The sequence below is a fragment of the Trachypithecus francoisi genome, unplaced genomic scaffold (genome assembly GCF_009764315.1).
Source record: "Trachypithecus francoisi isolate TF-2019V2 unplaced genomic scaffold, Tfra_2.0 Lachesis_group17, whole genome shotgun sequence".
In the NCBI taxonomy this organism is placed as follows: Eukaryota; Metazoa; Chordata; class Mammalia; order Primates; family Cercopithecidae; genus Trachypithecus; species Trachypithecus francoisi.
In genome coordinates this window covers 25,733,600-25,746,288 of record NW_022681462.1, presented here as the reverse complement: position 1 = coordinate 25,746,288, position 12,689 = coordinate 25,733,600, and the positions used below count along the sequence as shown (strand labels likewise).

At 41.8% G+C, this 12,689-nt stretch overlaps 1 protein-coding gene across 1 annotated transcript in view; it reads left to right on the top strand.

Annotated features, from left to right (window-relative positions):
• TACR1 (tachykinin receptor 1) overlaps positions 1-12,689 on the top strand; it is a 157,807-nt gene that overhangs the window by 71,078 nt on the left and 74,040 nt on the right. The window contains exon 2 of the mRNA XM_033175242.1: positions 7,687-7,881. Coding sequence (XP_033031133.1) covers positions 7,687-7,881 — 195 coding nt within the window. The remainder of the gene's footprint in view (positions 1-7,686; positions 7,882-12,689) is intronic.

Sequence of the window (12,689 nt, the reverse complement as noted above, 5' to 3'; positions counted from 1 at the left end):
GAAGATGGAGTTCTTTGGTCAAACATCAACTGGCACATCCAGGCAAATTTTTACCAGTGGTGTAAGGCTCTTTGGTAAGTTTCCCAAAAGATAAAAATATATGTGAACACAACCTCTGCCCTCAGGAAGCTTACCGTCCAGTGATGGGATAGAACAAGAGCACAGATTGTCCTGCTATAAAATAAAATGAGATGGTTGCATAAGGGAGGACAGCTAACAGGAGCATGGGAGGGTATTCAATAGAATGTGGTTATGATTATCTCCATGAGAGTTTTGAACAGTCGAAAAAGTTTTCCTGAAGGAGATGGATTCTGATCCACATTTAAAGGATGAACAAAATTTCTACAGATGGTAGTGAGATAAGAAGTAGAATCTAGACAAGGCTGGCAGGCTCCTGGGGTCTGTTATCACCTCCTCTCATGAGCTCCTACATCAGGTACTCTGCTTCCTAATAGCCCAAGGACTCTATTTCTGAATCTTCTTTGAACAATATGGGTCATTCTTTGATCACACATGAGAAAGGACAGCTCAAACAACAGTCAACTGCATCCCCTCCTTCACTTCACCCTAAACTGTCACAGGCCTTCAAATCCATCTGTCTTTGCATCCATTTTTTATGGTCTTGTCGATGGCGCCCTTGCTGTCAACTGGCACCTTTTGAAGTGGGTCCACTGATGATGCTGTGAATCTGTGCATGGAGATCAAAACCTCATGCTTTTTAGAATTGTGCACAACATAGAAGTGAGGACGCAAGGGACTCTGCTGCTAATATTAATAAACAATAATTAACTAATAATAAAAATGATTGAATGGTGTGTGAACTTTGTGTCATCTCTGCAGGCTGCTAAAGGCCTCTGTGGTTATATAGCTTTATGAGCTTGAGGTTAGCTAAATAGATAAGGATGCTGGTCAAGTGATATGCTTAAATAACATCCCTGAATTTTGATGATAAAAAAAATCCTGGAAGAAAATCTCAACTGATGAAATGTTAGTGACCTCAGGTAAAAGACTGTGTGCTCCCTGAAATGGAGGGAGGATGGAAGGAGAATAGATGGAGCAATTTGTTCAGAAGAAGAGCCAGAGAGTGATGCCACATAGAAAGACAGAAGCCAAATTTACTTCCGTCAACAGTATATAAGTGTTCCCCGTTCTCCACAACCTTGCCAGCATATGTTATTTTTCAACTTTTCAAAATAGCCATTCTGACTGTTATGAGACGGTATCTCATTGAGGTTTTGATTTGCATTTCTCTAAGGATCAGTGATATTGAGATTTTTTTCATTTGCTTGTGGCCACAAGTATGTCTTCTTTGAAAAGTGTCTGTTCATGTCCTTTGCCTACTTTTTAATGGGGTTGTTTGTTTTTCTCTTGTAAATCAGTTTAAGTCTCTTACAGAGGTTGGATATTACAACGTTGTCAGATGCATAGTTTACAAATATTTACTCCCATTCTGTAGGCTGTCAGTATGCTCCATTGATAGTTTATTTTGCTGTGCAGAAGCTCTTAAGTTTAATTAGATCCCATTTGTCAATTTTTGCTTTTGTTGCAATTGGTTTTGGTGTCCTTGTTATGAAATCTTTGCCCCTTCCTTTGTCCAGGAGGGTATTGCCTAGGTTGTCTTCCAGGGCCTTTATAGCTTTAGGTTTCATGTTCAAGTCTTCATTCCTTAAAGAGCTAAAACCAGAACTACCATTTCACCCGGCAATCCCATTACTGGGTATGTACCCAGAGGAATATAAATCATTTTAACATGAGGCTACACGCATGTATATGTTCATTGCAGTACTATTCACAATAGCAAAGACGCAGAGTCAACCTAAATGCCATTCAATGACAGATTGGACTTTTAAATGTGGTACACACACACCATGGAATACTATATATAAAATTCTTTCATAAAAAAGAATGAAATCATGTCTTTTGCGGGAACATGAATGGAGTTGGAGGCTATTATACTTAGCAAACTAGCATAGGAACAGAAAACCAAATACCACATTATAAGTGGGAACTAAATGATGAGAACTCATGAACACAAAGAAGGAAACAACAGACACTGGGGCCTACTTTAGGATGGAGAGTGGGAGGAGGGAGAGAAGCAGAAAAAATAACTATTGTGTGCTAGGCTTAATATGGGTGATGAAATAATCTGTGCAACAAACCCCTGTAACATGAGTTTGTCTATAGAACAAACCTGGCACATGTACCCCTGAACCTAAAATAAAGGCTGAAAAACTAAATCCTGCACAGTTCCCAACATATAGTCAACACAAAAGTTAGTCAACAAGTAGGTATTGAGGCTTTATTTAAGGGCTTGATGTCAAGAGATAAAAAATTCTGGAGAGCCAGGTCCAGTGAGGTCACTCCTGCAGGATGATCCTGGGGGATATCTATATGACAGAAAACACTTTGAGCAATAATTATTCTCACGTAACAGTCTTACATGTGTTGAGACTGGGAGGAATAAAGGTATACCATATATGCTTTTCTCCTGCTACATTTATTTTCACTCAGCAAGGCTTTATGAAACCACTGCTATGTGCCAAGATATCGTTTATGCAACCAAACTTTCACTGAGTATTTACTACATTCTAGGCACCTGGGCAGGCCAAGGACCTGTGGAGGGTGATAAGAGAAAAGAAGGATATGAAAATAGAAAAATAGAGGCCCGGCACAGTGGCTCATGCCTGTAATCTGAGCACTTTGGGAGGCCAAGGAGAGCGAATCACTTAAGTTAGGAGTTCAAGACCAGCCTGGCAAACATGGTGAAACCCCTTCTCTACTAAAAATGCAAAAAAATTGGCTGGGCATGGTGGCAGGTGCCTGTAATCCCAGCTATTTGTGAAACTGAGGCATGAGAATCACTGGAACCTGGGAGGCAGAGGCTGCAGTGAGCCAAGATCACACCACTGCACTCCAGTCTGAGTGACAGAGCGAGACTGTCTCAAAAGAAAAAAATAAAAGAAAATAGAAAATAAAGTGAAACGTGGTCAGCACAAGGTTTAGAGATCTCCACAGCAGTAAAAGTAGGGCACCAAACCAGCCACAAGGACATGATGACAGGGCCAAGTTGTGAAAATAAACAGGAGCAGGCCGGGCGCGGTGGCTCAAGCCTGTAATCCCAGCACTTTGGGAGGCCGAGACAGGCGGATCACGAGGTCAGGAGATCGAGACCATCCTGGCTAACACGGTGAAACCCCGTCTCTACTAAAAATACAAAAACTAGCCGGGTGAGGTGGCGGGCGCCTGTAGTCCCAGCTACTCGGGAGGCTGAGGCAGGAGAATGGCGTAAACCCGGGAGGCGGAGCTTGCAGTGAGCTGAGATCCGGCCACTGCACTCCAGTCCGGGCAACAGAGCGAGACTCCAACTCCGCCTCAAAAAAAAAAAAAAGAAAATAAACAGGAGCAGCCAGGAAGGGATCGAGGAGGAAAAACATCCCAGATTGACCACTGCACTCACATAAGAACCAGAGCCATATGTGATTCTGGGTCATGACTAGCCATCGACCACCTTACTGACTGCTTGTGGGACACAGGAGTTATCTACCCAATGAGTTCCCATCTGCCAAAGGTAAAGAGTGTTTCTGAATATTACACCATCTTCTCCTATGGTTCTAATTCCTCCTGCTCTTCACTTCCCATAAACTAGACCTGGGGACAGCAAGCTATGGGGCCAGGGGCCAAATGCAGCCTGCCTCCTGTTTTTGTAAATAAAACGTTATTATCATACAGTCATGCCTAATAGTTTCCTTGCTGTCTGTGGCTGTTTTCACACAACAAAGATAGAGTTTGATAATTACAACTGAAACTATATGGATCACAAAACTCAAAATATTTAATATCTGTCTTTCCCAGAAAAAAATTGCCAATCCTTGAGCTAGACTACAGCAGCCATACTCTCAGCTATTACCACCCTGGTTATCTGAACTCAGGAAGATATGGTCCCTTAAAGGAAACTTGTAACACCCCAGGAGTGAGTGGGAGAAGCAAGGGCAGGAACTGGATGAGAAAGACTGTGGAAGAAGGGCCCCACTGGCCAAATCTCATAGTAGAGGAAAGACATTCTCTCTGCCGAGTGTTTTGGGACTGGTATAAGAGGAAGTTATGAAGATACTGCCGCTTGTCAGAGGATTGAAATTCTTTTTCACAGTAAGATTGTTTCACACTGCCTACAAGAAAAAAAAATGTGCAGCAGAGAGTTCTTTTCGTAAAGCATAATCATGCAAGAGGAAGGCTACATCTCAGGCTTTACAGCTGGGAGGACACATACAATTCAAATCAGAGCTGATGGCCCTCAGTGGGACTGGAACCACCTGAAGTAGAGAACATAATCCATATCTCACACACCTCCAGACCCCGGTCTCTGGCAGCCTGATGATTAATGCTTAAACCAGAAAGACGTTTCATTGACTGCCTTAGAGTCCCGTGAGCATGGTGCAGTCAATAAATATTTATTGAATGTATTTTCCTTGGGCTTGCAGCACTTGCTCATAACCAAATAAGCAAGAATTGCTCAGGGTGGTTCCAGGTAAATATATAAATGTATGTTAATGGATCCAAGCTAGAAATGGGGAGTAGGAAAGAAAATATTCATCCATCTGTGTACAGGTTATCCAAATGGTGCTAGCTTTTGGGTAAATAAGAAAAAAACATGTTAAACAAGTCCCAGAAATGAGGATTGCAAGAGAGAGAGAGAGGAAAGGAGGAAGGAGAGGAAAGGAGGGAAGGAAGGAGGGAGGGAGATTTACAAATACCTCTGCTTTGAACAAATGAACATATATACATTTTTTAAAGCCAATCTTTTTTTTTTCTCTCTGGCTTTATGTGGGTAATACTTTCATCTGTCACTAAAATGGCTCCTACACTCAAGGAATGGCAGAGAGTTAACTGAAATGGGTTCCCAAATTGCAATTTCTGCAATAAGGATAAAATATGGCTTTCTGCCACCCATTTGGAGTTACAGTGCCAATACGCTGATGCAATCCCCCATAAGCCCAGTCACATTAGATTCTGAAGGGTGTATCGCCAATCTGAGCATAGGGGGTGGTGTTAGGATTTGTTTATTTGAGACTGAGCATTTATCCTGAATGAGAAACAAATTAAAATCTTGCATTTGAGGTAATATTAAAAGAGGGCAATGTAATTACCACATTCTCCCCTGAGCATCCTCCTTAAGGTGCTGTGAAGCCTGAGAATGCGCAGCTGCCAGCGGAGGTAGGAACTGTGCAGTACTGGAGGTGAGATAAGGCATCTTCACGGCTGCATTTCCAGCTTTGTAGGGGGAAAACAATTTGCCTTTGGGAAATAATCCAACAAGCAATCCTATGGTTTTAATACAAACACTCAAAGAGGTTCTGGCCATGGCCATCTGGGTCCAGCCCTTCACTGAATTGGAAAGACGGCAACGATAATGGTTGAACAGGCCCACATGTATTGGCTCTGAGTTTCCCCCACCCACCCCACCGCATGACTGAAGAGGATACAGGGCTCCACCACTGTCAGGCATCAAGGAAGACACAGGTCTAGGGGAGAAATCAACACTTGTCAGGGTCCTTTTCAGGGGACTACTGCAGAGATGGAAGGTCATCTAGTCTATGGTGTCCTGGACCTGCCTTGGCAGTAGTCATGGCCCTTTGCAGGTAACCTAAAAAAAACAGACAATGCTTGATTTGCAGCATTGTGAGAGTTGTTTTAGCCCTTTTGATGACCTTCAGACAGCCTTTGAGTGATAGGCTTTACAGCATCAACAGAACCAGGGAAACTTGCCCAGAGATGTACAGATTACTACACACCCCCAACATCATATCTTTTCCAAGTCCCTTCCTATAATTCCACTCTCTCCTGACTTTAAGACCACCTACCCACTTTCTAAAAGAGGCAGAAGGAAGAGTTTCTAGGAGTTTCCTTCCTGGGAGTCATCATGACTTCTGATATAAAGGTTGACATGAAGTGTCCTCCTAGTAGTCAGACACTATACACTAAACACTTTCAGTGGCCCTTACAGACCAGAGAAGGAAAGCCCAGGTCCCTAGCTCCAAAATGCAGAGAAAAGTTTCTAAAGTTTACAGTGATAAGAGGATGCTAAAGGAAGCCTTCATGCAAACAAAGCCTCATCCTAACATGGAGAAAGAAAAAAGCTCCAAACGCTTCCTGCCGTTGGGGCAGGATGCTCAGCAGGCTCACCCAAATCCAGCACACCTCTTGAAGCCCCTCCGGTAGACCACCTGCCATTCCAGGGCTTGAGTGTCTCCGCAGCTCCCCTAAGACTCTCAGGTATTGATCCACTTACCACTTGAGGTCACTTATCCTACTGCTGTGTTTTGAGTTGCTTATTGATTCACCTTTTCTCCCTGGAGAAATTACAAGCTCATAGCCCAGAAGGAAACACTGTGCTCTACCGTGGCAGGTGCCCAGTGGGAATTTGTTGAGCACATACTGAATAAAATTGCTTTACTTGTAACCCTGGCCCTAATTCTAGTCTAGAGATCCTAGGAGTCCAAAGAATACAGCAAAAGAATTATGTGGAATGATGTGGAGCCAGCTGACAGCTGTGCTGCTCTTTGTCTGCAGATTTTTTAAGTCTCCGTTGACCATTCTGTCCTATGGATGTCGGAAACACCTGACTGTCAGAGAAGCAATGTGTGATTCTGAGGTTTGGTCAGATAATATTTAAAAGCCAAAGGCCCTATAAGATATCATTCCTTCCCTTTAAAAAAAATGCTTACTTTAAGGGATAGAGCTATAAACTTTATAAGAAAAATATGCATTGAGAGATGTCTTTTAAAATGAAAGAGGCAGAATTGATGTGCTTATCACTGATATGAAAGGCTGATATGAAATACTTATCCTTCAAATCTTTGCAACATCTCAGGGGCTGTGCACAAATTCAAACATGTGGACACGTTCATTCAGATGACACCGTTTAGTGCCAGAGCCCAGGAGTGAGGAGATGGAGGAATGGCTCCAGGCATGAAGTCATCATTTGCTGTGCTCCACTCTTCCTGCAATGAAATGTCATCCACACTGGTCCTTTGTGCTTTCTAGTCTATCTGCCTCATCAGGTAGAGGCCGTCTTTCTCCTCATGAAGTATGTATAGTTAGCCACACCCTGACTCCTAGATGCTCAAAGAATTGATTGCGATTTCTCCAGGAGCTGTTTTTTGCTGACTTTAGGCCAATGTTTTGTCACAGAGACATGTTTACTTCCCCTCAAATTGTATGGACAGAGGTAGGACTGCTAACCTTTTATAATATCACATAAGGATTGAGAAAAACTACTATTCTGATCACCATTATCCCTTAACCCAGAAAGAATGAAAGTCAGTCTTTACATTAAATAAATTTACAACATTGTTCTTATTTTTCTAATTTCACTTACCTATACTTGGCTGTCCTGTCCCCAGCACAAGCATTTCAATAATGAAAATGTCTCGCCTTGAATGTTGCTAGATGGGTTCTGAAGTACTGAAAAATCTAGCTGACTTTTCTTATGCATGATGGCATTGTATGGCATATCACAAAGCTTAAGGATAGAATATGGAAAAGGAATTGGAAAATAATTGTACAAATCATCAGGAATCAAAGGGTTTCCATGAATTTTTTTATTGGCAGGAAAAATATGGAATCTCTGATGCAGATTTTGGTGACCAAATCAGAACTTTATTCTTTATTCTTTCTTCTCTGTTCCAGGTACATGGCCATCATCCATCCCCTCCAGCCGCGGCTGTCCGCCACGGCCACCAAAGTGGTCATCTGTGTCATCTGGGTCCTGGCTCTCCTCCTGGCCTTCCCCCAGGGCTACTACTCAACCACAGAGACCATGCCCAGCAGAGTCGTATGCATGATCGAATGGCCACAGCATCCCAACAAGATTTATGAGAAAGTGTGAGTAGAAATGACTCCTCATGCCAAAGCAACGATGGTGCAGGGTGCCTTCCTGGCCCCTTCTTGTTCTTTCTTTCTTTCCATATTCTTTTGCTGGTACAGATTTAATGTGTATCTATAAGCGTTTCTCACATATACTCTCATATCACGTTACTATGTCCACAGTTATCAGGGGACTATAGTATCCCAAATACTATTTTAAGCATTGAAAGATAATTTTTGAAATGTAAGATCTAGATCCTGTTATAGCAGAGCCATATCCCTCGGGCCTTTTACCAGAGACATTACCCTGCCGGGATCTGCCTTTCTTTGCCTAGGAACTTTTTCCTAAGCTACGGAATGCAGCTCTTCTCTCCTGCACAGGATGCGGGAAGGTGGGGAATTACCTCCCACTTCCAGCAGCTCTCAACAATGACTGAAGAGCTGCTCTGTCTGTGGAGTAACCATTCTTTTATATCTTTACTTTCTTAATAAATCTGCTTTCACTTAGCACTGCAAAAAAAAAAAAGAACAAAGCCTGAGGGGAGCTGGCATCTGAACACCCGTCTCTCACCCCTCAGGGGAGTGTGTCTCTGTGGTTTGTGTTTTACATCATGTCCATTTCTTGTGGGATTAATCTCCAGGGGTAGTTGCCTGGATAATGTACCCTTTATTGGCCACTGTGTCTTCCCTATACCACTGCCCCCTTTTCCTACTGGTGTTTCTTCTCCCTGATAAGGTACTTGCACTTGAAAATCTTGAGATAAAGATTCCCCTTTGCAGAAGACCAAAACAATATGCCCACACCCAGGATGTTACAGCTGGAGAAATAGAATATATGCAGGTGAAACACATGGGAAGGCCAGGCCAGGCATTGAGACCTTATGAGCTACAGGTCCCTTACAGGGCAGACAGACTTGCCTTCTAGGGGCCTGCCTGATCACATTTAGGGTTTTTCAAAATATCCCAGCAATTTTCTCCAAGACTTCTTATCCTCGAGGCAACATTGAAATGGCATATTCTTTGTTTTGCTCTGCTCGAGTGAGCCACAATGTGACATTCATATTACAGTTAGTTTTCGGGACTCAGAGCACATGGATAATGTGGATCTTTTTCAAAGCCCTCTATAATTCTCCAATCTCAGGTTTTTTATGTGAATCATAAAAGAACACTGGTGTTAGAATCAAAAGATCTGAATTTTAATTACAAGATTGCCAGTTACTGGCCATGTGACCCCGGGCAAGGGTCACAGCCGCTCCTCGTTATTCAAATAAGAGATAATAGAGCTCTGTTTCCTATAAACAATTCTTGTGAAGATCAAATGAGATAATATATTCTCACCTTGTAAGCTATTAAATGCCATACAAAAGGTATGAACCGAATTGATCAGATAGCAGTATAATTATGAGATCTTGAAACTTGAGTTAAAATGAGACCCCACACCTGTCATTCCCCCCAAGATTTGACGGCTGAAAGCCTGTTGCACACAGTTACCCAGCCGCATCTGTTCCATGAGCATGGAAATGCAGCTTGCCAGAAAGCAATACATGAAGCTCAGACATCGCCTTCCAGACACAAACAGTGGGATTTAATCAATCAAGCAATGGAGGGATTAATGCTCAGCCTAGGAAATATCGAAAATTATTCTTTCAAATGAAACTACAAGCCTGAGCAAGGTCCCAGAGGGAGAAAGAACACAGCTTGTTACAAGCCATACAGGACCTGTGAACATGTTCAAGCCAGAGGGTTTCCTCAAAAGGGAAAAAAAGTCTCTGAATTAAAGCTCATTATATAAACTGTTTCAGAAATCTCTCCCGTTGTTTCCATGGGCTGTAGCTCACCTCTTAGTTTTTCATGGTCTTTTCAAAATCTGATCACTTTCTACAACTTTTGTTTCAAAATCCTCATAGTTCTTTAATCTTATAACAATTTCAAAGTTTAACCTGGAAATAAAGATTAATTTTCCCACAGATCTCTGGGGTCTTTTCCAAAAAAGAATACTGTTTTGGGGGGGAGTCTTATTTTTGAACATTTTGGTGTTTTATGCTTATGAATGACTTGAAAATCCCTTTGAGACTCAACATGATGTGTTGGATTGTCTTATTTCCTTGCTTTGAGAATTTAGGGTAGCTGCTACTGGATATACAGTTACGTTTGCCATTGTTGTTTATTTCATCATTTTAACCTAAAAAATAAACTTGGCTTAACAGCATCTATTGTTATCTATTCACGAATTGTAACATGTTTATTGATACAATAGTAAATCAAAATAGTGTATTTGTCACTCACTGAATGACAGTGATGGAAACATAAGTGCATAGCATAGCTTTATTCAAACCTATTTTGTTTTTGTCAGTATCTTTCATAATATATTATAATATATTTCTGGACAATTTCAATTTTACCATATCTAAGCAAACTACTTAATTATATTCTCTTCTTTTAGAAGAAATGATTGCCACTTTCACAGTACACAACAATCCCAAATTTGAAGCCAGATGGAAACTTTGTTTTGAGGCAGTATAATAATTAGAAGAGTGTGTGCTCTGGAGTTAGATGAGCGATCAGCTCCCAGTCCCATCACTGTCTAGCTGAGTCATAATAGTCAAGTAATTTAAGGCTCTGAGCCTAATAGTACAGACAGTTCCCCATTTGCGAAGGTTCAAATTGCAATTTTTCAACTTTACAATGGTGGGAAAGTGATATGCATTCAGTAGAAACTGTAATTTGAGTATTCATACAACCTTTCTGTTTTTCATTTTCAGTATAATTTTCAATAAATTACATGAGATAGTCAACACTTTATTATAAAATAGGCTCTGTGTTAGATGATTTTGCCCAGCTGTAGGCTAATGTAAGTGTTCTGAGCACATGTAAGGTAGGCTGGGCTAAACTATGATGTTTGGTAGATTAGGTGTGGTAAGTGCATTTTCAACTTAAAATATTTTCAATTTATGATGGGTTTATCTGGATCTAGCCCTATTGTAAGTTGAGGAGCAGCTGTACATTCCACAAAGAAGCATAGAGAGATGTAAGTAAAAATAACCTACATGAAATCCTCAGCCTAGTGCCCTGCATAGAGGTAAGGGTCTAGTGAATGTTAACCACCAATGTTAGCATCATTCATTAATCTGAGTTCACTGGAAGATGACTGGCAGCAGACAGTGTGATGGGCAGATGCTTAGACCCAAGTTAATTGATGAATAATTTGTGTAAGCTAATTACATGAAACTTTTTTTTTTTTTTTTTTGAGACGGAGTCTAGCTCTGTCGCCCAGGCTGGAGTGCAGTGGCGCGATCTCGGCTCACTGCAAGCTCCGCCTCCCGAGTTTATGCCATTCTCCTGCCTCAGCCTCCCGAGTAGCTGGGACTACAGGCGCCCGCCATCTCGCCCGGCTAGTTTTTTGTATTTTTTTTTTTTTTTAGTAGAGACGGGGTTTCACCGTGTAGACCAGGATGATCTCGATCTCCTGACCTCGTGATCCACCCGTCTTGGCCTCCCAAAGTGTTGGGATTACAGGCTTGAGCCACCGCGCCCGGCCACATGAAACGTTTTGTGAAAAATCTCAGGCTGCTGCATCTGCCTTCTGGCTGTATGGTGGGCCTGCAACCATGATCATTCATTCAAACTCTTTACTAACTTTTACAAATACAGTTAAACTAACATTTACTAAAACATCGATTAAATTAAGCCCTATTAAAGGCACGAAATCCGATAAAAGAACGGACAAAGGTTTTGAACATGGGCTTCACACACACACACACACACACACACACACAATCCACACAGCCAATAAATATATGAGGAGGCACACAACTTCATTTGTTACCAGTGAAATGCAAATTAAAGCGATAATGAGATCTTACTGCACAGCCATCAAACTAGAAAATATTAAGAAATCGGACAAAACTAAGTGTTTCAAACTGAGCAATAAGAACCTTTGTCAACTGCTAGAAGAAGTATAAATTAATAATTACATTGGAAAATACTTTTTATTTATTTATTTATTTATTTATTTATTTATTTATTTATTTATTTTGAGATGGAGTTTCACTCTTGTTGCCCAGGCCGTAGTGCAATAATGCTATCTTGGCTCACTGCAACCTCCACCTCCCGGGTTCAAGCAATTCTCCTGCCTCAGCCTTCAGAGTAGCTGGGATTACAGGTGCCCACCACCACACCCAGCTAATTTTTTGTATTTTTAGTAGAGACAGGGTTTCACCACATTGGCCAGGCTGGTCTTGAACTCCTGACCTCAGGTGATCCACTGGCCTCGGCCTCCCAAAGTGCTGGGATTACAGGCATAAGCCACCACGCCCAGCCCAGAAAATACTTTCATAGTGTCTAGAAAAGAAGAAGCTATGCATACCCTGTAACTCAGAAATTTCACTTGCAGGTAATTACCCTAAAAAAAACCCATGCACGTATGCACTCAATTACATCAAACATAATGTTCCTATCAGCATTGCTCTTAATACCCCCCCAAACTGGAGATGTTTCAAATATCCATCATCAGTAGAATGGATTAAAAAAAAAAAAAATGGTGGCCCAGTGCGGTGGCTCTTACCTGTTATCCCAGCACTTTGGGAGGCCCAAGTAGGTGGATTGCTTAAGCTCAGGAGTTCAAGACCAGCCTGGGCAACATAGTGAAACCCCATCTCTACAAATAAATTAGCTCTGTGTGGTGGCAAGTGCAACCGTGGTCCCAGATACTCGGGAGGCTAAGGTGGGAGGATCACTTGAGCCTGGGAGGCAGAGGTTGCACTCCACTGCACTCCAGGCTGGGTGACAGAGTGAAACCCTGTCTCAAAAAGAAAGAAAAAAAAATG